Source organism: Drosophila obscura, unplaced genomic scaffold, assembly GCF_018151105.1.
Source record: "Drosophila obscura isolate BZ-5 IFL unplaced genomic scaffold, ASM1815110v1 contig_190, whole genome shotgun sequence".
In the NCBI taxonomy this organism is placed as follows: domain Eukaryota; kingdom Metazoa; phylum Arthropoda; class Insecta; order Diptera; family Drosophilidae; genus Drosophila; species Drosophila obscura.
The window spans coordinates 694311-720770 of NW_024542779.1; the positions used below are offsets into that span (position 1 = coordinate 694311).

Here is a 26460-nt window from a genome sequence, read left to right on the forward strand (position 1 = left end):
TTACACACCGCACCGCACCCTGACCACAAGCAGAAGCCCAAGACCAGTAGCTGGGCAGCGCAGAACAGGCAATCCTAAGCCGAGTTCAATGTCAAGTTCAATGTCGTGCCATGCGACGAATTTTATGAAGATTTAATCGAAACGAAGTGCCCTGTGACTATACATTTAGTTTCCAATTTAGTTTCAGAGATCAAATCATTTAATACAGATTTTTCAGAGCGTCAACTTCATATCGAAATTTTTATTTTATTTCTACTAAAACAACAGCAAAATTTACAAAACAATAATAATATTTTTTCATCCGGTACCAGCAAAAATAACTCAAGAAGGAGAACTCAAGTACAACGCGCTTACCGTTTCACATAAGGATACTGCGAAGTGAGATTGGATTGCCTGGACGGCTCTGACGTATAGAAGGAACAACGCGCCTATTGGTTAGGGACGAGCCCAAAATAAGACAACGGGTATGTTTGGATTTGATTGCATTTGTTGTTGTTGTTGTTGTTGTTGATGAGCTCATCGGCACCAGGCCCCTCACCCTCACACTCGACAGATTTATATCTCGCGGCTTCCCGTCCTGTCAAGGACGCACTTATCCCGATGAAGCTCTCTGTAGGGGATCGGGATGGGGTGCGTCACGCTTATGACGTGAGTCATTCAGAAAGTGAACAAGAGGGGAACCCTAGTGGAAGCGGAACGAAGAACAAAAACGCAAAACCCGAAAAGAGTTTTAAAAGGGTTATTAATGGTGGCCGAGTGTACAGGGGACTGTCGAGAGAGGGGCAAGAGGGGTGTTTTGCAAGAGCCCGTGACACTACAGATCTGCTGGATCGCGGCCCTCTCCCTGTCTCTTTCTCTCTCTCTTTCCCTGGCTTCGTTTGTTTTTTTGCGAATTCTGTCGTTTCCTTGTGTTTCGTTTGTTGTTTTTTTTATCTACAAAAACATTTGCAGGGCGCCGTTAGGACTGCGCTGCCGGCGTCGCGATGCTTGCTCTGCTGGGACGCTCCCGTTAGTGGTGGGACGGTATTATGATGGTGTTGGGCAATGGCAGGCAGCGAGAGGAAGGAGTTTCATTAGCACACATTTTAAACTAAGTAATTAAACACGCGAGAGTATTTTAGAACAAGCCCAGTCCTCATTCCTCTCCACCATGGCCCATGCAGCACGCACGCAAAATTTTTGGGCAGCAGCAGCAACGCTAAAGAGAGAGCGAGCGTGCCCGGCTGCTGCACACACACACTCACACACTGTTATTGATTTTATTTATTGATTTCACACACAAGCACGCACACGGACATGCAGGAGTTGCGTGGAGATAACGGAGGAACAGCAATAGGGAGATGGAGAGCACAACACAAACAAAAAAAAACCACCAAATTGTAATTGTCCCAACCGTTTCACCACTCCCCAGCCCTTCACACAGGATAACACTTACTGCACTCTCACTCGTTCGTTTCGTCGAGACTCCTCTCTCTCAATGTGTTTGTTTTTTGGTTTCCTAAGCTCCTTGACAAAATTTCAACACACGCCCTAATTTGGTTAACGGTGGGGGCTGCTGCAGGCGCCAACGAGAGGGGCGTGGGGCCACCGGGCGACTCCAACTCCCCGGCTGATGGGCGACCGCGCCAAATTACTTTTATTAGATTAAACAGTGGCACAGAGCCATTTCAATTGCACTTTTCGATGCTTGGCTATGGATTTAAACGCGCGCTTAAGTTTTTATGTTTGGGCGCCCCAACGGCCGCAAAAATGCTGGTCAGTGTGACCGCGGAATTATTGATAAAATATACCCGCTTGACCCTCAGAAATATAGCGAAATATACCTTGTCTTTATCAAAATATACCGTACATATACTGACTGACACGAACATATGCATTGATATTCCTCCATTTTGATATTAGTTTTAATATTACTATAATACCGAGTGATCCAAGTTCCCAGCTCAAATGAACCAAAACTGACTCCGATGATTCAGTTGACTATCGATAGTCAGGTGCTACTTTGGCGCGCACTTGAAATGTGTTTTGGATGTGTGAATGTTTGAAACAGGTTTCTTAGATTTTACAATCAGACAAAACATCTAGGTAAGATCCCATTGATCACTTCCCAAAATAAGAGCTGTAATTCATATTGAAATTCATTCAAACTAAATGAAAACAACAAACAAATATTTAACGAAAGTAAACAAAATTATTTATTTTTTAGGCGTATAAAAATACACTGGTCTGGCGATAATCGTCGCCAACACAAGAAAGCAGTGATTTGATTTATATTTATAATATATTATATTATATTTATATTTACTTTTAGTCGAAAGCTCTTCAATCATGGATTCGGGGGATGAGGCCGGCTGCATGTTTAGCTGCGATTCATGCGAATCATGTGCAGCTATGCCCCCGGATCTGACGGAGGGATTGCTGGACTGCGAGATTGCGGCATACGCGTCCGATGCATCGCCAGCGACCAGCGTCGTGCAGGAGGAAGTATCCTCATCCGTATCGCATGGGGAGAGCAAAGCAGTGTCTGGCGCGTTGAATGAGCCAACAGATTCGGACGACTCGGTTGAGATGCAGCTGAAGAATGTGAAGGATTGGAACTTTGTGGAGCAATTCAAGAAGGACCCGAAAGGCTTCCTCAATGGAATTGTCGATCGCTATGTCCAGCTGAACAATGTGTTCTTGGTGAAAAGTAATTTGGCCAAGCGGGCCGCCGACAGGCAGCAGCTGTTGGAGGAGAAGAAGCTGACCAGCGATCTGCGCCAAGAGCTGGAGGACTGCAAAAAGAGTCTCGAGGAGGCGAACGCCAACTGCCGCAGCCTGGCCGTTGAGAATCAGTATTATCTGCTGGAATTGGATTATACCAGGGAGCAGTTCTACGAGGAACGTTCCGAGGACTTGATGAAGCCCGGTGGAGGAGGGGATGTGCCCGGCAACATTCAGAAATACAAAAGGTTGTGTACGGCCCTCAAAACCGAGCTCGATCGGAACCAAGCCGTTATTCAGGAGTTGCAACAGCGCAACGAAAAATTAGAGCTTGATGCCGCTTCCATGGCATCGGCACCTTCACCAGCACCGCCATCAGTGATCAATGAAATGAATCAGAATCTGAGCGCGGAAAATGCCGCGCTTAAGGAAGAGCTGAAGTTCTACAAGAAGCATTTCTTTGATGACAACGCCGAGGTGTTGCAGAAAAACAACGAACTGCAGGCGGAGCTCACGCAGATGCAAACAACTTGCGAGACTCTGAATGCTGCCAATGAGAAGCTTTCGACTGAAATGGGGATCTACAGGAGTCGTTTTACAAGAGCAAATCAAAGGGCAAGGACGAATTGAAGGCATTCTGTCTGGATATTCAAAACGAACTCGTGGAGAGTAAGCAAACGGTTGAGAAATATCGTTTGATGAACGAGAAGCTGACCGACAAAGTGGCTGACATGAAAATTATGATCAGCCGCATGGATATCCATGCTAAGGGACTCCAGGTGGCGCTCAAAATTAACACTGAACTTGAGAAGCGTGGGCTTGTGCAAGCCAAGGCCAAAGAGCTACTCGAAAGTGTGAATTCAAATATACGGGCGAGCTACCAGGAGCTGCAGGAGACCCATATGCATCCCAGGCAGTCCGTGAAGCACATGCCAGCGGATGGCAGACGTCGTTCATAGAAATGAAACTTATCCATTATCTACACAAGCGATTTTGAGCGATTCAAATTCACAATTGTTATTATATTTTGTATTTGCACTGTTTTTGAAACCAAAATTAAACGCGCCCAATGCACAGTGGTCGATTCTGCCAATCTGGCAGGCAATAATTAATAACTCAAAAAATAAATGAGTAACATTTTTAAAAATATTTTTGTATTTTGGAATATAAATCCGCGGAGTATTTAAATAAATTTTAAAGTTTGTATTTTTTAACTTAAAAACTATTAAAAATAAATTTAAAAAAAAAATAATTTTTTTTTATTTCAAAATATTTTAAAATGTTTTTATAAACACTTTATATTAACGCAAAAAAAGTATAGGTCAAAATTAAAACTTATGGTCTGTTTTTTGAAGTATTTTAAATTTCTGCTGCACACTTCACTCAGAGGAAAAATTAATTAATTTTTTTTTATTCGCTAACAATCAGTTTCGCTGAGTTTGTTTTTATCAATTATCAATTATTTGAGCGAAAACATTGATCCAACTCGCTTCAGCTTTTTTTCTTACTCAGTTTTTTACGAAACATCGCGAAAAGCGTGTTTTTTGACACTGCCATTTTCCCTATAAAATCAAATAAATTAACGTGTTGCACGTAGTTGCAATTTGTTTTAACACAGAAGATTAAAAAATACTGGTTTCATAAATAAAAAAAGATTGAAGGCGGAAGGGGGCGAATGTCAAAAGATCTATTCCATGCAAGTGTCGGGTATGATATTAATAGCACACTAAAGGAAATGTTAAGTTCTACAACGATTTACCTCTAATACATGCAAGCACGGGACCAACACATATATATATTTTGTTGAATACTTACCAACTATGATCAAAATGGATGGTAATTTAAATACAATTCGCAAAACATTAAGATTTGTTTTGCTTTACCAAAAGCAATAAAAAGGCGGTAAAATGTACTTAGGTATGGACAGAAAAGTTTGCTGCGATTCAACCGCGTGCAGGTACTGGACTATCGATACGAAAAATATATAAATATCGCAATAAATATCAGTGGGAGGTTTACTTTCCAAAAAGTAAAAAAAATTAACAAGATTCGACATTTTAATTTTTGATTTATTGCCTGCCAGATAGGCAGAATCGACCACTGTGCAATGGCAGGAGACGGATTGTATAGATATCCGGGCCCCAGCAGTGCGGTTCTGGATCTGGATGCACCACTCTGATCTGTGTCCCGACAATGTAGCAGAGAACGAGAGACAGTGACTACAATAAATACACACACGAATACGTACGATAACGATTACGATAACGATAATTTGGGGTGTGGAAGGGAGGAACAGGAGGGGACACATATGTACATATATTTTTTTATTTAGTTGATTTTTGTTTTTTGTTGTCTAGGGGATCTTGACGGGCAGAAAGAGGCGTGGATCGCCAATCTTGGGACTCTGGCACACCACCACCTGATCGTCGCCGTCGCCGACCTCGAGGAAGGACTTCCAATCGGCCAGGAAGTAGAAGCCGTTCTTCTTCTTTGCTGGCGGCGGATCCTCGGTGACGGGATCCGGCCCAAAAGAGTCCGCCAGATCATCGAGCGACCCATCGCGTGACTCCTCCGTGGCGCTGTTGCCATACTCGGCTGGGGATGCCGATGGCTGGTGGGCTGCTGATTTCATGGCGGATCCCGTGTCCATGTCGCCATCGTCCAGTCCCCGACTCAGGCTGATTCGTGTGGGTGCTTGGGTGTTGCTGATCTCCTCCGCTGCATCTACTTTCGCTGTGGTGGTGTTGGCTTCGCTTTGGCGCCTCGACTTGAAGGTTTCATTGTTGTGGCCATCCTGCAGCGACTGCAGGTAGGCAGCATCCTCGGACTATGCCGGAGGCTATGCCCGCACCTTGTCCAGGCTCACATTGAGCTGCTGCAGCTGCTGCAGATTGCTAATCAAACGCTGCAGTTCGCTTAGGTTCGTCGTCTCACGCTTCTCCGGCTGTTGCTCCTGCTCCGGCTGTGTCTCCTGCTCCTGCTCCGTCTTTGCCAGCTGATAGTTGAGTTCACTGAACTCGGCCATTAGGTCACCATCGAGGACACCCTCAGCCTCACCCGCCTGCATGTCGAGATCTTCGGCCGCAGCATCCTCATCGTCGCTGCGTCGTCGGAATCCCTGTCCCATGCCCATGCCCAGTAGCATGGCCAGTGGCTGGGGCTGCTCTGTGGACACACCAATCCGGTTGGCCGCTCGCTTGATGGCCGCTTCTATGATTTTGGTGGCACTGAACACCGGCAGCTCCAGGCTGCTCTCCGTCGTGTGCGTCGCTGGGCGTCGTGGCCGCGGCGAGGCCGGCTTGATGGTCTGGCCTCTGGTACACTTGCAGATCCAGCTTCAGCTCCAGCTCTGGCGACTCTGCCAACTCTGGCACCTCCGCCACGGACTGGGCATACACAATGTGCGACCCATTCAGACTCTTCACATTGGGTCTGCGCACCGAGGCGGCGGTGGCCAGCTGTATCTGTGGCTGTGGCTGTGGCTGATGCTGGTCCGTTTGCAGCTGCACTCGCTCCAGCTCCTGCACCTTGCTGAGCAGCTTCTGCAGCTGCACGTAGTCCTGCGGCTGCACTTCCTGCAGCAGTCGGTTGCTCCGCTCGAAATGGCTCAGCGGACGCTGCTTGAATGTGGACGCGGCCGTCGAGATCTACACCTGGCCAAACGGCGTCGTCGTTGTAGGCGAGAGCTGCTGGAGCTGGGCAAAGTCGTTGCTGGGTAGGCCAAGGCCTCCGTTTCGGTTTGCCTCGCCTGCAATGGCCTCCGATCCGGCCACATTTCGGGTGAGGAAGTTCGGTGTCGTTGACGCTCCAGCTGTTGCACCCTCGTGATAAGCGCCTCGAACTGGGCATGGTCCACCGCTGCTGCCTTGGTGGTTCGCGGCGTTGTGGTGGTACTGGTGCTCGTTGTGGTGCTCGTGGTGGTGGTGCTCTTTGGCTGCATCCTTTTGGTGCTTCTTGCCTGTTCGTAGAGCTTCTCCAGCTCCCGATCGTCGCTGAGTAGACGCTGCAGCTGCAGCAGATCAGCGGCGCTCAGCGAATTGGCCTGACTGACCCCAAAACCCAAACCCAGACCCAAATCCAGGGGTCTAGGCTTCACGGTAGTACTGCTGCTGGTCGCTGGGGCTCTCATCCGCTCCAGCTGCTGCAACTGCCGCAAGATCAGCTGCAAATCGCGTGCATCGCTGGCTGGTGTAGTCCGTGGCGGCGGCGGCGAAGTGGAGAAGCGATTGCTCAGTGTCTGTGTGCCCGGATTGCTGCTGGTCACCTTCAACACGTTCTCTGGATTGATTTTCAGCTTGGGCGCCTTCTTGACGATGCCGAAGCGCGTGAGGTAGCCCTCCACCTCGGGCTTCGCCCGCAGCTCTTCGCCAATGTTGAGGGGCTTGAAGTTGGAGTAGGCATCCGGCCGGATGCGTGCGCTCCGGAGGCCGCGCAGATCGGCCACCGCCACCACCGAGGGCTGTGGTGCGCTCTCCGCCGGATAGTAGTCGTCCATGGCGTACCGCTTGTGGGTCGAATCGCTCTCCTTCGCTTGGTGGCCGGACACAATGCCCAGGCTCTCGAGTATATCGGCCTCGGGCTTGACCGTGCTCGATGTGGGCTTCCGCTTGCGCAGGAATTGCGCATTCTTGGCGCTGTAGTGGGAGCTGAAGCGCTGCGAGCCGAAGGGACCCACAGCAGCCGCCACAGATGCGGCCGGAGTGGAGAAGTCCTGGTACATCACTGGCGGTGGCGCCGACGTGCTCCGGGGCACGGCATTCGGATCGGGTGTGAGGAACTTAATCGGATCCGGCGGGGTGTACGCATCGATGACCCGAATGACGGGCGGCCGGGTGTACAGTTCCTCCAGAGTCTCCTCGGTGTTGTTGTCCGTGTTGAAGGGCAGCACGAGCATCAGGGCCCGCATGCTGTCCGCCCGGCTCATGTCGCCCGCCTCGATGCTCTTCTCGTACTCCTCGCGCGTCACCTTCTCGTACAGCTCCTCGATCTCGCCTCTGTCGGTGGCATCAGTGTGTATCAGACGGGGGGGCAGTACAGAAGTTACTGAGGATTTGTGTACGTACCGCGTCAGTCGTGGCAGTGCCGGATCATTGGTCAATATCTTTTGCACCTCATCGATCGTCTGCTCGATCTCTGGCGGCTGAAAGAAGCTCTTGTCCAGCTGCTGCTGCTGCTGCTGCAGATAGTTGGTGGCCTTGTTGCCCTGAATGGTGGGCAGTGCCCGGACACCCAGCTGCAGCACCAGACACAGTGCCAGAAGGCACTCAACGGAGCCTGCACCTTGTGGCATGCTAAGCGAAAAGAGACAAGAGAACAAAGTAAAAGTTAATATTTATTAGAATTTTGTCTATGTATCTCGGAGTTGGTTCAGGCATTAGCTGCAGAACAATTCCCAGAATGAAAGCGACTCAAAGGATACCTCGGGGAATATCCCGATGGATGTACCTTGGTTTCCACCTCATGGTTTATGTTCGGGCCAGCGGCTACTTTAGCGTCTATCATAATATTAAATGTAGCTGTAACTAGTTGTAAAATAGTATCGAGACCTAAGCTTATGTATGTCCCCAGCGTTCGACAGTGCTGCTGCGCTTCTCCCATTAAAGGGCGCTCTGCACCTGCCACGTCGGCTCTTGCATTGATCGGCCGTCGTGGCCCAAGTAGTTCTATGCTAATCTCTCGCCGCATAGGTTGCATACTGAACCCCCGCTTGTGCACATTTATCTGGCTGGGTAAAAGAGCGAGCAATTGGCTTCAGCTAGCCGCCGGTATAAATAAACATTATAACGTTTTAAATCAAAGTCTTTAACTGATTTGGATAAATATAGGTGCCAAAAAAGCTTGGCATCTCAAACATTGGTGACCCCGACGTGATTTAACTACAATTTTTAATCGCGTTTCGTTTTAAAACTATAAAAATCGAATAAGATATTCGTTGCTGTGCCGTTTAACGACCAACAAATACATTTTGTGCAAATAAGAACAGTTAAAGTGCAAGTGCAGTGAGACTGCAGCCGTCTAATATTCCTTTGCTTAATCGCCGATTCTCTCTTGCTCTGCGCCGCTGCAGCCGCGGCCCTTGACTTTCCGTGTCTTCTATTCTCGCTCCCGTTCTTTCGCCGTCGCTTGAGCGGTCTTACATTTTCCTTTGTTTCGTTGCATTACACCGGTTGGCATGGACAAAGACCCGAATACAGGTGCGGGCGGAAATATTGCGATGGAGGCAAAAAGGCTGAGGCTTTACAAGCGTAAAGTTCAGTCTCTGCATGATCGGCTGCAGCGTCTTGGCCAGTCATTCTCGGGGAATAAAATCGACAATCTAATTGCGGCTGATATAGATGTGCGCCTCGATATGTTGGCTGAAATGCGTGAGGAGTTCAACAAGTCCCATAATGAGTTGGAATCACTGAATGAAGACGAGATTGGAAGTGAGCTGCGTGAAACGTTCGATACGCTCTTCATTTCTTTGAAAGCCGAGCTGCTGGCGGCTCTCGAACTAGGACATTTGCGCGTAGCTGCTCATTCCACTAGCATGCCAAATAGCTCTGGAGGTCATACCATCATCATGGCTCACAAGCAGCGGCTTCCTGAGCTGAAGCTACCTAGCTTCTCCTTAATCCACATGCTGCTGCAAAAGCTAGATGAGAAGACCCAAACCAAATGGGAAGAGACTGCGTCATCGAACAGGATACCCACAGCTGGGGAATTCTACGATTTCATGGAGAAGCGATGCCAGAAGATGGAGAACGTGCAATACGCTATAGCGACACACGCTGGTAGCGCTCAGGTGGGAAAAAGCCAGTCTACACACCTTAAGAAAACCTTTGTTGCCTCTAACTCTTCCGCCGACCCGTCTGGATGCCCTTTCTGCCACTCAGCGGGCCACGGAATATACACAAATTTATCTCCTTTTCTGCGTCACAAGGAAGTGAAGAAGCTGTCACTGTATTTTAACTGCTTAAAATCGGGTCATCGGACTCGTGCATGCACAGGTGGCCAGTGTAGAGTTTGCGGAAGGAGGCATCATACCTCCCCAGCTGGTTCCCCTCCAGAACGAGCAGTACAACCAGGAGCTATTACGCCGGTTCAGGATTCTGCCAGCAGTGTGCCGTCTCATGCGTCTACCTCTCTTGCTGCCCAAGGTCTCCACTCCGATATTGTGCTGCTGGCCACAGCTGTTGTTTTGGTGAAGAATCGATCTGGCGTTTTGGTTCCTTGTCGCGCTATTCTAGATTCAGGATCTCAGCGTCATCTCGTTACCTCCAGGTTCGCCCAGCAGCTTCAGCTTAGGAGAACTCAATCGTCTGCCCTTGTTTCTGGTCTGGGCGATACTAGCGTGTCCACTGAGGGATCCACCGTCAGCATTTGCATGCAGTCTCCCACTTCGGACTATTCGACCACAATCACTGCTCTCATCGCACCCACAATCACAGATAGCCAACCAAGTCTGGCAGTTAATGTAGCCGATTGGAACATTCCCTCCAATATTCATCTTGCCGATCCTGCATTCTTTAATCCTCAGCGAGTAGATCTCCTCATTGGCGCGAGCATATTCTATGACCTTCTCTGCGTAGGGCAAATCAAGCTCATAGATGGATTGCCTCTTCTGCAGAAGACCCGGCTTGGGTGGATCGTATCTGGTGGTGGACAGAGGGTATCAAGCTCGTCGCTTTTGGCAACTCAAAATTCTCCGGATTCGGAGGATAGAATGAATGCAAGGTTGGATCGAACTCTTCGTATGTTTTGGGAAGTTGAGAATTGTGTGGAAACTAGCTTGAGTACAAAGGAAGAAGTGGATTGTGAGGCGCATTTCGTAAGCCACTTTTCACGGTTGCCATCAGGGGAGTACTCTGTTCGACTGCCTTTAAAGCATGATGCTGATCACTTGGGAGAGTCCTATACTCAGGCGTATCGACGATTTCTCAGCTTGGAGCGAAAACTGGATCGTAATCCCGCGCTCAAGGAGCGTTACTCAGCTTTTATGAAGGAGTATACTGATTTAAACCATATGTCCAAAGTCCATCCTGACTCACGTAGCCTCTGCAAGTATTTTCTGCCTCATCACTGCGTTTTAAAGGAGGATAGTACCACGACAAAGCTCCGTGTCGTTTTCGATGGCTCTGCAGCTACATCAACTGGATGCTCCTTAAATGATGTGATGATGACAGGTCCTGTTATTCAGCCAGCATTGTTTAACATGCTGATCCGGCTCCGCACATATCCCGTCGCTCTCACTGGTGACATTTGTAAAATGTACCGCTGCGTAAAGGTATCTCCGCCCGACAATTTTCTCCAGTGTGTCCTATGGCGAGATTCCATCCAGTCCGAGGTTCAGGTCTGCACATTAGACACTGTCACATACGGTACGAGGGCTGCATCGTTTTTAGCGGTCCGCGCAATGCACCAGCTGGCCATCGACGAGGGTAATCCCTACCGTCTTGGCTCAGCTGCTCTGCAACAGGAGTTCTATGTTGATGATCTCATCTCAGGCGGCAACTCGGTCGCAGAGGTCATGGAAAAGATGCGCCAAACTTCAAGTCTTACGGTAACTTTAAGCTTAGAAAATGGTGCTCGAGTAACCAGGAGGTGCTTGATGGAATTCCGGAGGACGACGTGGAGAAATTATGTATGTCCCCAGCGTTCGGCAGTGCTGCTGCGCTCTCCCCGTTAAAGGGCGCTCTGCACCTGCCGCGTCGGCTCTTGCATTGATCAGCCGTCGTGGCCCAAGTATTTTTTGCTAATCTCTCGCCGCATAGGTTGCATACTGAACCCCCGCTTGTGCACATTTATCTGGCTGGGCAAAAGAGCGAGCAATTGGCTTCAGCTAGCCGCCGGTATAAATAAACATTATAACGTTTTAAGTCAAAGTCTTTAACTGATTTGGATAAATATAGGTGCCAAAAAAGCTTGGCATCTCAAACAGTTTATTTGCAGAGCATTTCCCCTAAGCAAAAACCAGTCGAGCTCCCCTTGGGCACATATTGAGTGAAATTTCCCTGCCAAGTGGAACCCCCAGCCCACCCTTTGTTACCCCTATTGGAGCCCAAAAATAGATTGGTTTATTTGATCTCCCGGCTCCGAAATGAACCTCTCGCATTGCCTCTTGAAACCACTTCCAGTTGAGTGGCTATCCGCAACATTCAACCATTCAAAGCATTCAAATCATTCATTCATCATACAAATAAATATCTACAAAATTCCGCCCAGCAAAAAAAATATACAAAACAACAAAAACGATAAGGAACGTGTGAGTCGCTTCTGGGGACGCCGTACCTGTACTCAGTCAGTAGTATATACATTTTTGAGCTTATGATTTTTTAGAATTTTAGAATTAAAAACAAAATTTTACATATTAAATTGTTTTGCTACATCTGTTATGTACATCTACAATGTATATTATACATCTAATATGTAGATTGTACATGTACCATTTAGATTCTACATCTCCTCCGCTAGGGGTTGCTCGCGCACTGAACGAGGCAGAGTGTGCGAGCGAGAAAGAGAATCAGTAGCGTTAGCAGCGCTGGAGAAGGAGGAGGAACCAACAGAAAATTAATTTCTTTATTCTGGCTATAATTATGATCCGATCTGATTCAGATCTCTACGATACTGCGTTTTTAGTTTATCGTATCTTTAAAATTTTGCCTGCCACAGATTTTCGTCCTTTGTGGGGGCGGAAGGGGGAGTCTGTGTGATATCACATGAGTCTGAAAACAAAATTTATTTGCTCTAGCTTTTATAGTCTCTGAGATCCAGGCGCTTAACAAGACGGACAGACAGACAGACGGACAGACAGACATGGCTATATCAACTCGGCTATTGATGCTGATCAAGAATATATATACTTTATGGGGTCGGAAACGTTTCCCTTCTCTGCGTTACACACATCCACTTTTACCACAATATCTAATATACCCCTAAACTCTTTTTTGAGTACGGGTATAACAAAAAACAATTTAAACGTGGGGCAGCGTCGTTCAGCGGACACTATAATAAACGGTACACAGAAACCTTAGCCAATACGTATGTACATGCCATACATATGTACATACATATATATTTTCAATAAATAAATAGAGATATAAGAGGCCCTGCAATGCCCTTAATTTTCTGGTTTTCGCTTCTGTAATTAAATGATTTATTTAACTTGTATTTAACAATTCCTTCCTTGAATATTCCTGCGCTCTGAATATTTTCTCTTTCAAATAAATGTTTAATAATCCAGCTATTTAATAATATTTAATAGCATAATAATAATATTTTAATATTTTATTCCATTTCCATTTTGCAGCATTCGGTTAGATTTCTCTCTTCTCTTCCTTGCTTCCAACTCTCATCTCATCATTTTCCACAGGCATCGAAATGGCTAAAATTCAATTGGTTTCTGCTCAAAGATCGGGGCATATGTATGTTTTATGTTGTGTTTTGTTCCCCTGTTTTTGCTGCCCCCTGCCCTTGTATTTTGTTGTCAAAACATTGACATTCCGCCCGTCTCGAGGCAGACATTGACCCGAGACCACGTGACCTACGGACCTACGACCCGCATCTGGCCAGACCTCGCCACTCCACACATGGCATGCAGAGTGCTGCTGCTGCATTGCTGCTGCATCGTTCGGTCGCAACATCACGGGGGTGGCTGGAGGTCATTGCTTGCTCAGACAAGAGTGTGGCAGAGTGTGTCCTTTGGCTGGATTTCGCAGTGCTGCAGTCGACAGAACAGACCACTCCTGTGACCACTTCTGTTCCTCATGCGCTTCTGGCACTTCTGCTCCACCTACTGCTCCCCTTTCCTGGTCCTGTGCTCCCTTTGCCTGGTCCTGTGCTCCCATTCGCCATCCCTTTTGTTGCTTCTTAGTGTCAATAACAGTTAGTCAACAGTCCCCCCAGGCATCGCCTAACAGTCGCTGGGCATCAGGGGGAGGGAGCCAAAAGCAAAAACACGGGCTAGGGGGGCCTGGCCTGGGATTCCTGGTGCCAAATGCCAGGAGAGCCAACCGCCAGCCAAATGAGAAATGTTGTCAACATCTCTCACGTTGCTGGAAGCTCAAACATTTGCCCCATGCCATAAGATTGCGCATAGCATCGCACCACCCTGCGCCCCTGCCCCTGCCCCTAAACCATGCCTCCTCCTGCCTCTCGCCATCTCTCTCTCGCACTTGCGAAAATATTTGCAGATCCGATAAAGCGAGAATCGCAGTCCACGAAGGTTGTATAACATTCGAATGCGAAAATGCGAAATGAGTAAAAGCCATGACGCCAAAAAGAGAGCCCCACCAGCCGAAGTCGATTCGTAATTCGATGCAAAAATTTATTAAATTAATATTTATCGTTCATAGATCCATAATCAAGGGATTCTAATTCCAAATATCCAAAATTTATCCATTGATCATTGGTACAAATAATACAAAAAAATGGTCATGGGCGGATGTTGCGGCGGATTTGCCCTTGAAAATCTATGAGAGATCCACTGTCAGATACCCTTGAATAGCTGGTAGGGGATCATGGCCAAGTTCTCACTCGAGAGGAGCTCTCACTGTGCATCCATTCGGATCCGGTATTGAGAATCGGCCTACACATTTTAATGTTTTAAGCGATTGACGCTTTCCCTTTCAACGCCAGACAGAGATGACGGGATTCCAGCAGCAGAAGCTGGTGGTCTAGAGAGGGGGAAGCGTAAGGGACACCACTCGGATGTCTATTTTAAGATCCCCGACGCACTTGGATGCATCCATCCTATCACATGCCATACCACCACCATCCCAGTGGATCCTCCCTTGTCCTCGCCTGCTAATAGATCGTAGCAATAATTTAATGGACATCTTGTACCGCTCTCCACTCCACTCCGCTCTTTTCGATCTCTCTTCTCTCTCGCTCTCTGATACCAGAGATCGACAGGCAGCGCGGCGGCATCTGTCTCTGGATTGGCATCGGCCTCCGCAAGAGCCTGTCCATATATGTAGAGCGTGCCCCTGCTGCCCCTGCTTCTTGCTCTTCCTTTGGCTTAATGCCTCAACCCACATATGGCGGCATCGCATGGCATGGCCCTGGACTTGGATTTATATTTAGTTTTCTTCCTGCTTTTGCCAATTGAGATGGGAAAAATGTAGAAAAGAAAAGAAGGGAATACCAGGCAGTCAGGGGGAGCAGCAGCACCGTGAAAATCGAATGTCTGTCGATCGTTTCGTTGAAAATTATATCGATTGCACTTTAATACTACACTGCACTCTGCACTCCTCTCTTTCTCACTCTATTTCTTCTCTATTTCTGTGTGATTTATGTGCACATTTCCATCCCAACTTCTTTCATCTTTCAGTTTTTTTCTATAATAGATGCCACCGAAGTGGAGTGTAAGCGACATGGGCACGTGCGGCCTTAATTAAGAAAGAACTTATAATACATATGTATATTAAATTGTTCAAAATGTACAAAAAAAAAAACGCACAAAATGAGAGCTGCTTTCCCTTAATGGAAGGGAAGGTCCCCCCCATTTCGGATGGTTCCATCAGATTACGTCTCTTTCCGAGACACCCCCGGGAGAGTTCTTTCGAACAATATGCCACGATAACTGAAATCAATTGCTGCCGCCTGAGAGTCGCTGGAGAGAGCCAATCGATCGACATTCCCCTTATACGAAATCGAGTGCTATGCTGGATGCTGGAATGCTGAAGCAAAGACCTGCGATCGATTGCTGCTGGGCCTGCAATTCGCTGGAACTTCTGGAAAACCAGAAAAGTATTTGAGGCAAACAGTGGAGCAAATATTGCGCATATGTGAAAATTTAAGTGTTTTTTTTTTCTTTCCTAGGGAGACGCAAACCGCAGAAACCGCGAAATCTGAGAACACCAAGAGAAGGGCTGGATGGGTGTGGGTAGACACGGGGTCGGGCGGGAGGAGAATGCACAATTAATCAAATCTGTTAAACACACAATTCCGATTTCAATTGAATTCAATTTACGAGCGAGAGTTGTTTTATCGCAGATTACGCAGATTTGGAGCAAAAAACTTTTACGAATAGAGAGAGGAAGGTGAGGGACAGGGACAAAGATAACAAGCGATGACAACGACCGTTTGGTCACTTAAACAGTTTGAGAGAGCGGAGCAAGCAGAGCTAACAGTTTGAGAGAGCGGAGACAAGCATGAGCAGAGGCAGTGCAAAATTTAGCAGATGTACCCTTTTAGCTTAAGCTAAAATGAAAATAAGAAAATAAAGTCTTAAAAGTGGAAAATATCAAGTGGGGAAAAAAAAATCTACAAGCAATACTTGAAACAAATATACCCCATTGCCCATTGCTAAGGTACGGGGTATCCCGCAATCCGATGCGTTACATTTATTTCGCCTTCGGCCTCCTTCTAGCCTTCACTTCGCCCTCGTATTTCCTCTCCTGCCTTTGCTTCTGCCTGCTGCCTTTTTTCCTGTCGTCTCCTCTTTGGCAGCGGAGCGTAACGCGACGCACGCGCCGCCTTCAGGCAGAAGCAGCGACGCAGAGAAATTTTATGCGCAGGCGCAGCCCCCAAAAAGGCCAGCGACTTTTGTCTTCTGCTGCTTCCTCCGCATGCTGCGCGACTTTTGTTGTTTTTGTATTATTTTGTTGTTGTTTTTTTTCGAGTAGGCGGACAATCCGCCTTCGATCCCGTTCCCACACTCTCAGCAGGAACCAAGAGAATAGCAGGGGAGAGGCAAGGAAAGACCGGCTGCAGCTGGTCTCGGCTAGAGGAAATTTGTATACCCTACACACCTACTCGCACCGTCCAAAGGCAACAGACCAGAGAGAGCAGTGGGAAATGCTGTAACGATGCTCCCTACAATAGTTTCCTTCCCATTCTCTTGACACCCAGATCAAGAGACCAAGAACTTTTGTATTGAAGGAGACGCACTCTTGATTTTCTTAAAAAAATTCAACTAAATAAAACCCACCTTGTGATCTTACACACCGCACCGCACCCTGACCACAAGCAGAAGCCCAAGACCAGTAGCTGGGCAGCGCAGAACAGGCAATCCTAAGCCGAGTTCAATGTCAAGTTCAATGTCGTGCCATGCGACGAATTTTATGAAGATTTAATCGAAACGAAGTGCCCTGTGACTATACATTTAGTTTCCAATTTAGTTTCAGAGATCAAATCATTTAATACAGATTTTTCAGAGCGTCAACTTCATATCGAAATTTTTATTTTATTCTACTAAAACAACAGCAAAATTTACAAAACAATAATAATATTTTTTCATCCGGTACCAGCAAAAATAACTCAAGAAGGAGAACTCAAGTACAACGCGCTTACCGTTTCACATAAGGATACTGCGAAGTGAGATTGGATTGCTTGGACGGCTCTGACGTATAGAAGGAACAACGCGCCTATTGGTTAGGGACGAGCCCAAAATAAGACAACGGGTATGTTTGGATTTGATTGCATTTGTTGTTGTTGTTGTTGTTGAGTGGTCATCGGCACCAGGCCCCGCCACCCCAACCCCGCGGCCTCACCCTCACACTCGACAGATTTATATCTCGCGGCTTCCCGTCCTGTCAAGGACGCACTTATCCCGATGAAGCTCTCTGTAGGGGATCGGGATGGGGTGCGTCACGCTTATGACGTGAGTCATTCAGAAAGTGAACAAGAGGGGAACCCTAGTGGGAGCGGAACGAAGAACAAAAACGCAAAACCCGAAAAGAGTTTTAAAAGGGTTATTAATGGTGGCCGAGTGTACAGGGGACTGTCGAGAGAGGGGCAAGAGGGGTGTTTTGCAAGAGCTCGTGACACTACAGATCTGCTGGATCGCGGCCCTCTCCCTGTCTCTTTCTCTCTCTCTTTCCCTGGCTTCGTTTGATTTTTTGCGAATTCTGTCGTTTCCTTGTGTTTCGTTTGTTGTTTTTTTTTTATCTACAAAAACATTTGCAGGGCGCCGTTAGGACTGCGCTGCCGGCGTCGCGATGCTTGCTCTGCTGGGACGCTCCCGTTAGTGGTGGGACGGTATTATGATGGTGGTGGGCAATGGTAGGCAGCGAGAGGAAGGAGTTTCATTAGCACACATTTTAAACTAAGTAATTAAACACGCGAGAGTATTTTAGAACAAGCCCAGTCCTCATTCCTCTCCACCATGGCCCATGCAGCACGCACGCAAAATTTTTGGGCAGCAGCAGCAACGCTAAAGAGAGAGCGAGCGTGCCCGGCTGCTGCACACACACACTCACACACTGTTATTGATTTTATTTATTGATTTCACACACAAGCACGCACACGGACATGCAGGAGTTGCGTGGAGATAACGGAGGAACAGCAATAGGGAGATGGAGAGCACAACACAAACAAAAAAAAACCACCAAATTGTAATTGTCCCAACCGTTTCACCACTCCCCAGCCCTTCACACAGGATAACACTTACTGCACTCTCACTCGTTCGTTTCGTCGAGACTCCTCTCTCTCTCAATGTGTTTGTTTTTTGGTTTCCTAAGCTCCTTGACAAAATTTCAACACACGCCCTAATTTGGTTAACGGTGGGGGCTGCTGCAGGCGCCAACGAGAGGGGCGTGGGGCCACCGGGCGACTCCAACAAACAAAAGGGACACACACACGCACACTCGCAAAAAAAACTGCAGGACACTCCCGTTATCGTGCCCGCTCGCTCTCAGCTTTCTCACCGGCTGATGGGCGACCGCGCCAAATTACTTTTATTAGATTAAACAGTGGCACAGAGCCATTTCAATTGCACTTTTCGATGCTTGGCTATGGATTTAAACGCGCGCTTAAGTTTTTATGTTTGGGCGCCCCAACGGCCGCAAAAATGCTGGTCAGTGTGACCGCGGAATTATTGATAAAATATACCCGCTTGACCCTCAGAAATATAGCGAAATATACCTTGTCTTTATCAAAATATACCGTACATATACTGACTGACACGAACATATGCATTGATATTCCTCCATTTTGATATTAGTTTTAATATTACTATAATACCGAGTGATCCAAGTTCCCAGCTCAAATGAACCAAAACTGACTCCGATGATTCAGTTGACTATCGATAGTCAGGTGCTACTTTGGCGCGCACTTGAAATGTGTTTTGGATGTGTGAATGTTTGAAACAGGTTTCTTAGATTTTACAATCAGACAAAACATCTAGGTAAGATCCCATTGATCACTTCCCAAAATAAGAGCTGTAATTCATATTGAAATTCATTCAAACTAAATGAAAACAACAAACAAATATTTAACGAAAGTAAACAAAATTATTTATTTTTTAGGCGTATAAAAATACACTGGTCTGGCCGATAATCGTCGCCAACACAAGAAAGCAGTGATTTGATTTATATTTATAATATATTATATTATATTTATATTTACTTTTAGTCGAAAGCTCTTCAATCATGGATTCGGGGGATGAGGCCGGCTGCATGTTTAGCTGCGATTCATGCGAATCATGTGCAGCTATGCCCCCGGATCTGACGGAGGGATTGCTGGACTGCGAGACTGCGGCATACGCGTCCGATGCATCGCCAGCGACCAGCGTCGTGCAGGAGGAAGTATCCTCATCCGTATCGCATGGGGAGAGCAAAGCAGTGTCTGGCGCGTTGAATGAGCCAACAGATTCGGACGACTCGGTTGAGATGCCGCTGAAGAATGCGAAGAATTGGAACTTTGTGGAGCACTTCAAGAAGGACCCGAATGGCTTCCTGCATGAAATTGTCGAACGCTATGTCCACCTGAACAATGTGGTCTTGGGGAAAAGTAATTTGGCCAAGCGGGCCGCCGAACAGTCAAAAATTGACAGGCAGCAGCTGTTGGAGGAGAAGAAGCTGACCAGCGATCTGCGCCAAGAGCTGGAGGACTGCAAAAAGAGTCTCGAGGAGGCGAACGCCAACTGCCGCAGCCTGGCCGTTGAGAGTCAGCATTATCTGCTGGAATTGGATTATACCAGGGAGCAGTTCTACGAGGAACGTTCCGAGGACTTGATGAAGCACAACGACATCTGCACCATCTTCCGCAACGAAATCAGACAGACTAAAAGTGTATGCGCGGACCTGGCTGCCGAAAAGGCACAGCTTATGGATGAAATCCTTGTATACAAGAGTCAGGCAGAGGCATCAGAAGGGCCAGAGGGAAGCGGTGGCGGAGGCGGTGGAGGAGGGGATGTGCCCGGCAACATTCAGAAATACAAAAGGTTGTGTACGGCCCTCAAAACCGAGCTCGATCGGAACCAAGCCGTTATTCAGGAGTTGCAACAGCGCAACGAAAAATTAGAGCTTGATGCCGCTTCCATGGCGGCATCTTCACCGGCACCTTCACCGGCACCTTCACCGGCACCTTCACCGGCACCTTCACCGGCACCGCCGTCAGTGACCGATGAAATGGTGCAGAATATGAGCGTGGAAAATGCCATGCTTAAGGAAGACCTGAAGTTCTATAAGAAGCAGTTCTTTGATGACAACGCCGAGGTGTTGCAGAAAAACAACGAACTGCAGGCGGAGCTCGCGCAGATGCAAACAACTTGCGAGACTCTGACCGCTGCCAATGAGAAGCTTTCGAATGAGATGGGCATCTACAGGGAGTCGTTTTTCAAGCGAAAATCAAAGGGCAAGGACGAATTGAAGGCATTCTGTCTGGATATCCAAAACGAACTCGTGGAGAGTAAGCAAACGGTTGAGAAATATCGTTTGATGAACGAGAAGCTGATCGACAAAGTGGCTGACATGAAAATTATGATCAGCCGCATGGATATCCATGCTAAGGGACTCCAGGTGGCGCTCAAAATTAACACTGAACTTGAGAAGCGTGGGCTTGTGCAAGCCAAGGCCATAGAGCTACTGCAAAGCGTCAATTCAAATATAAAGGCGAGCTACCAGGAGCTGCAGGAGAGCTTCAAACGTCAAGTGGCCAAACGAAAGGCCCTCACCTTTATACCTGACGGTGGTGGCCCTGATGGTGACAACGACCGTGACAATGACGGAAAACTGCCGTCTCTGCTGATGAAGATGGTCGATCATGTGGATAAGATATCATCCAGCACAGCCAAAGCAGGCCACAGTCTCGGCAGCAGTCCAAACAGCTCCAGCAGCAACATATCAATGTCTCAGGTCATTGGACGCAACCACCTGATAATGGACCCCGAGGAGGTGCTGGAAGATGTGTTCAAGGCATTCTGCGGCCTGGCCACCGACTACTGGGTGACCCATATGCATCCCAGGCAGTCCGGCAAGCACGTGCCATCGGCTGGCAGACGTCACTCATCCAAATAAAACTGTTCAGTTATCTACACAACACTACACTGCACAACACGACACTACACTGCACTGCACTGCACTACACTACACTGCACTACACTACACTACACTACACTACACGACACGACGCACGACACAAGGCAAAGCAATAGGGGAAGATCGATCCGTTTGAGTGTTTTTGGCCCCCCCATAATTGTTCATGCATTATTGTTATTTTTATACCCCTACACTACACTACACAATCAACGCATCACTGCGGTTTTCACAATTGTTATTATATTTTGTATTTGCACTGTTTTTGAATCTAAAAATTAAACGCGCCCATTGGCAGGGGTCGGGACTGCATAAATATCCGGGCCCCAGCTGTGCGGTTTCAGCGCTTTATTGTCAGCCATTTCTTGAACTTTAAGGCCCAGTAACCTGGCAAACATGCCTCTGGAGAAACTGCTCCTCTTTATGGAGGCCTCGGGTTGGTTCGCGAAACCTGCCTCCCGTGACGAGTGTGGGCATCACAATGTGGGCAGACTAACCTAACCTAAGGCCCCGTACCAGTACCAGTCCCTCAGGCATCTTTAGTTCCTCAATCAAAGTTTGTTTGCTTATCCTTACGTGGATTCGCTTTAACTTTAGCGATAAATCGTTTATTCAAAAGTTCTAGTTACAAATAGCAATACATATACATAAAGATATAGCGATACATACACATATAGATATAGATTTAGATATATAGTACTTGTACATGTTCGCATCATAAAACCACGACGGCTCTTTTTTGTTGTGTTGGTTTCTTGATGATCGGTTGATTGACTCTTACAGCCTAGGCCCAGCTTATGACTACGGGATCTGGATGCACCACTCTGATATCTGTGTCCCGGCGGTGTAGCAGAGAACGAGAGACAGTGACTACAATAAATACACACACGTATACGTACGATAACGATAATTTGGGGGTGTGGAAGGGGGGAGGAACGGGGGGGGAAACATATTTACATATATTTTTTTATTTAGTTTATTTTTTGTTTTTTTTTTTTTGTTGTCTAGGGGATCTTGACGGGCAGAAAGAGGCGCGGATCGCCAATCTTGGGACTCAGGCGCACCACCACCTGATCGTCGCCGTCGCCGACCTCAAGGAAGGAGTTCCAGTCGGCCAGGAAGTAGAAGCCGTTCTTCTTCTTTGCTGGCGGCGGATCCTCGGTGACCGGATCCGGCCCAAACGAGTCCGCCAGATCATCGAGCGAGCCATTGCGTGACTCCTCCGTGGCGCTGTTGCCCGACTCGGCTGGGGATGGCGATGGCGATGCCGATGGCTGGGGGGCTGCTGATTCCATGGCGGATCCTGTGTCCATGTCGCCATCGTCCAGTCCCAGACTCAGGCTGATCCGTGTGGGTGCTTGGGTGGTGCTGCCCTCCTCCTCCGCTGCCTCTACTTTCGCTGTGGTGGTGTTGGCTTCGCTTTGGCGCCTCGACTTGAAGGTTGAATTGTTGTGGCCATCCTGCAGCGACTGCAGGTAGGCAACATCCTCGGACTGTGCCGGCTGAGGCTGTGCCTGCACCTTGTCCAGGCTCACATTGAGCTGCTGCAGCTGCTGCAGATTGCTAATCAAACGCTGCAGTTCGCTTAGGTTCGTCGTCTCCCGCTTCTCCGGCTGTTGCTCCTGCTCCGGCTGCTGCTCCGGCTTTGCCAGCTGATAGTTGAGCTCACTGAACTCGGCCATTAGGTCACCATCGAGGACACCCTCAGCCTCACCCGCCTGCATGTCGAGATCTTCGGCCGCAGCATCCTCATCGTCGCTGCGTCGTCGGAATCCCTGTCCCATGCCCATTCCCAGGGGCATGGACGCCAATGGCAGGGGCTGCTCGGTGGACACACCAATCCGGTTGGCCGCTCGCTTGATGGCCGCCTCTATGATTTTGGTGGCACTGAACACCGGCAGCTCCAGGCTGCTCTCCGTCGTGTGCGTCGCTGGGCGTCGTGGCCGCGGCGAGGCCGGCTTGATGGTCGTCAGCGAGAAGACCGCCGGCGAGGACGAGTCCACCATCTGCTGCGGTGCTGGCGTCGTAGTCGTCGTCGTCGTCGTCGTGGTCGTTGTCGTCGTCGACTGCAGCTGGCTCTCGAGCTGCTGCGAGAGTTCATGGGGCAGGGCCACGCCCAGCTTCTGCAGCTGCTGGGTGTTGTACAGCAGCTTCTGCAGCTCCTCGAGATTGGCCTGCCTGGGGCCGGGTGTCGTCGGATGGGGATGCAGTTGGGGCCGGCTCCTGGCCGGCACAAATCGTGGCGCTGACGGTGTCACTGTCACCGCCAGCGGTCTGGGCGTTGCCGTGGGCGTCTTGTAGATGGGCTGCATTTGGTGGTAGCTCTGACGCTCGCCCGTGTCCTCCAGATGGCCAAAGAACTGCTGAAACTGCTGGCCAAAGTCCTGGTCGATGGCCGCTAGTCCCCTTTGCGGATGTGCCGGCTGTGTCATGGCCAGCTCGCGCAGCTCCTCGCTGGAGCTCTGGTGAGCGGTGGCTGCTGGCTTCTGGTACACTGGCAGATCCAGCTTCAGCTCCGGCTCTGCCAACTCTGGCACCTCCGCCACGGACTGCGCATACACAATGTGCGCCCCATTCAGACTCTTCACATTGGGCGTGCGCACCGAGGCGGCGGTGGCCAGCTGTGGCTGTGGCTGTGGCTGTGTCTGTGGTGTCTGGTGCTGGTCCGTTTGCAGCTGCACTCGCTCCAGCTCCTGCACCTTGCTGAGCAGCTTCTGCAGCTGCACGTAGTCCTGCGGCTGCACTTCCTGCAGCAGTCCGTTGCTCCGCTCGAAGTGGCTCAGCGGTCGCTGCTTGGACGTGGACGCGGCCGTCGAGATCTCCACCTGGCCAAACGGCGTCGTCGTTGTGGGCGAGAGCTGCTGCAGCTGGGCAAAGTCGTTGCTGGGCAGGCAGGCCAAGGCCGCCGTTTCGGTTTGCCTCGCCTGCAATGGCCTCCGATCCGGCCACATTTCGGGTGAGGAAGTTCGGCGTCGTTGGCTTGGGCTGCTGCAGCCGCTCCAGCTGTTGCACCCTCGTGATAAGCGCCTCGAACTGGGCATGGTCCACCGCTGCTGCCTTGGTGGTGCGCGGCGGTGTTGTGGTGGTGCTGGTGCTCGTTGTGGTGCTCGTGCTCGTTGTGGTGCTCGTGCTCGGGGTGGTGCTGGTGCTGGTGCTCTTTGGCTGCTTCCTTTTGGTGCTTCTTGCCTGCTCGTAGAGCTTCTCCAGCTCCCGATCGTCGCTGAGGAGACGCTGCAGCTGCAGCAGATCTGCGGCGCCCAGCGAATTGGCCTGATTGAGCCAAAATAACCCAAATCGAGACCGGGCTCAGGCTTCACGGTCGTACTGCTGCTGGTCGCTGGGGCTCTCATCCGCTCCAGCTGCTGCAACTGCCGCAAGATCAGCTGCAAATCGCGTGCATCGCTGGCTGGTGTAGTCCGTGGCGGCGGCGGCGGAGTCGTTGTGCTGGTGCTGGTGGTCGAGGTCGTGGAGAAGCGATTGCTCAGTGTCTGTGTGCCCGGATTGCTGCTGGTCGCCTTCAGCACGTTCTCCGGATTGATTTTCAGCTTTTCCAGCTCCTGCAGATTCTGCAGCAGCTTCGACAGCTCATCCGTGCGGTGGGCCGTGGGCTGCTGGTTGCCTGCATTCGCGAAATTAATGTCAATGTTGGGATCGATGCGTCTCCTGGGCTTCTTGGCCTCAATGAGCAGCGGCTCCCCATGGGTGATGAGTTGCACTGGCGCTGGTGTTGTCGTTGTCGTGGTGGTGCTGGTGGTGGTGCTTGTGCTGGTGGTGCTCGGTTTGGTGGTGCTGGGTGCAGCCTGTTTCCTTTTGGGCTGCGACTGTAGGCGCTCCAACTCCTGCAGATTCTCCAGCAGTTTCGCCAGCTCTGCGTTGCTTTGGGGCGGCAGACGTGCCGTGGCCGTCGAGAGCTCCGTGTGGGCGCCCGCCGGCTCCTCCGTGGGCAGGGCACTCTTTTTCAGCGACTTGGGCGCCTTCTTGACGATGCCGAAGCGCGTGAGGTAGCCCTCCACCTCGGGCTTCGCCCGCAGCTCCTCCCCAATGTTGAGGGGCTTGAAGTTGGAGTAGGCATCCGGCCGGATGCGTGCGCCCTGGAGGCCGCGCAGATCGGCCACCGCCACCACCGAGGGCTGTGGTGCGCTCTCCGCCGGATAGTAGTCGTCCATGGCGTACCGCTTGTGGGTCGAATCGCTCTCCTTCGCCTGGTGGCCGGACACAATGCCCAGGCTCTCGAGTATATCGGCCACGGGCTTGACCGTGCTCGATGTGGGCTTCCGCTTGCGCAGGAACTGCGCATTCTTGGCGCTGTAGTGGGAGCTGAAGCGCTGCGAGCCGGAGGGACCCACAGCAGCCGCCACAGATGCGGCCGGAGTGGTGATCAGCGGCTGGAAGTCCTGGTACATCACTGGCGGTGGCGCTGGCGGATGATATGTGGTGGCCGAGGGCATTGGTTGGAACTGCTGCTGCTCCTGTTTGATCTGGGAATGGGCTGGATAGAGATGGGCCCGGCATAGGCCGGCTTGTAGGTGGTGGCTGCCACCCGGGGATTGCCGCCGGGCACCGTGCTCCGGGGCACGGCATTCGGATCGGGTGTGAGGAACTTAATCGGATCCGGCGGGGTGTACGCATCGATGACCCGCGTGACGGGCGGCCGGGTGTACAGCTCCTGCAGATTCTCCTCGGTGTTGTTGTCCGTGTTGAAGGGCAGCACGAGCATCAGGGCCCGCATGCTGTCCGCCCGGCTCATGTCGCCCGCCTCGATGCTTTTCTCGTACTCCTCGCGCGTCACCTTCTCGTACAGCTCCTCGATCTCGCCTCTGTCGGTGGCATCAGTGTGTATCAGACGGGGGGGCAGTACAGAAGTTACTGAGGATTTGTGTACGTACCGCGTCAGTCGTGGCAGTGCCGGATCATTGGCCAATATCTTTTGCACCTCATCGATCGTCTGCTCGATCTCTGGCGGCTGAAAGAAGCTCTTGTCCAGCTGCTGCTGCTGCTGCTGCTGCTGCTGCTGCTGCTGCAGATAGTTGGTGGCCTTGTTGCCCTGAATGGTGGGCAGTGCCCGGACACCCAGCTGCAGCACCAGACACAGTGCCAGAAGGCACTCCACGGAGCTTGCGCCTTGTGGCATGCTAAGCCGAAAAAAAAGAGAAGAGAACAAAGTAAAAGTTAATATAATATTTATTCGAATTTTGTCTATGTATCTCGGAGTTGGCTCAGGCATTAGCTGCAGAACAATTCCCAATAAAGCTCAAAGGATACCTCGGGGAATATCCCGATGGATGTAGCTTGGTTTGCACCTCATGGTTCATTTGCAGAGCATTTCCCCTAAGCAAAAACCAGTCGAGCTTCCCTTGGGCACATATTGAGTGAAATTTCCCTGCCAAGTGGAACCCCCTCAGCCCAGCCTTTGTTACCCCTATTGGAGCCCACAAATAGATTGGTTTATTTGATCTCCCGGCACCGAAATGAACCTCTCGCATTACCTCACGAAACCACTTCCAGTTGAGTGGCTATC

At 49.7% G+C, this 26460-nt stretch overlaps 2 protein-coding genes and 1 pseudogene across 3 annotated transcripts; 1 reads left to right on the forward strand and 2 right to left on the reverse strand.

Moving 5' to 3' along the window:
• The first annotated feature begins 240 nt into the window (after positions 1-240).
• LOC111081772 lies at positions 241-21241 on the forward strand. Of its 2 annotated transcripts, XM_041593503.1 has the most exons (3): positions 241-464; positions 16935-17087; positions 19039-21241. In XM_041593503.1, exon 3 carries the CDS (start codon positions 19056-19058, stop codon positions 20922-20924), a length of 1869 nt encoding a protein of 622 aa, XP_041449437.1. In that variant the 5' UTR covers positions 241-464; positions 16935-17087; positions 19039-19055; the 3' UTR covers positions 20925-21241. The 2 variants fall into 2 exon arrangements, with proteins under 2 accessions (XP_041449437.1, XP_022233602.2); XM_022377910.2 differs by lacking the exons at positions 241-464; positions 16935-17087 and adding an exon at positions 18885-18907.
• Positions 4129-8177, reverse strand: LOC111081771 (annotated as a pseudogene).
• A 674-nt stretch (positions 21242-21915) lies between the features above and the next one.
• LOC111081280 (mucin-5AC) lies at positions 21916-26073 on the reverse strand. Its single transcript, XM_041593494.1, is given in 5 exon segments — positions 21916-23835; positions 23867-24227; positions 24230-25435; positions 25438-25759; positions 25829-26073. Coding segments are annotated over 5 exon segments (4023 nt in total). The 3' UTR covers positions 21916-21946.
• Between the last annotated feature and the right edge of the window lie 387 nt (positions 26074-26460).

Coding starts and splice junctions, on each gene's coding strand:
- LOC111081772 (XM_041593503.1), top strand. CDS start 19,056: ATGGATTCGGGGGATGAGGCCGGCTGCATGTTTAGCTGCGATTCATGC.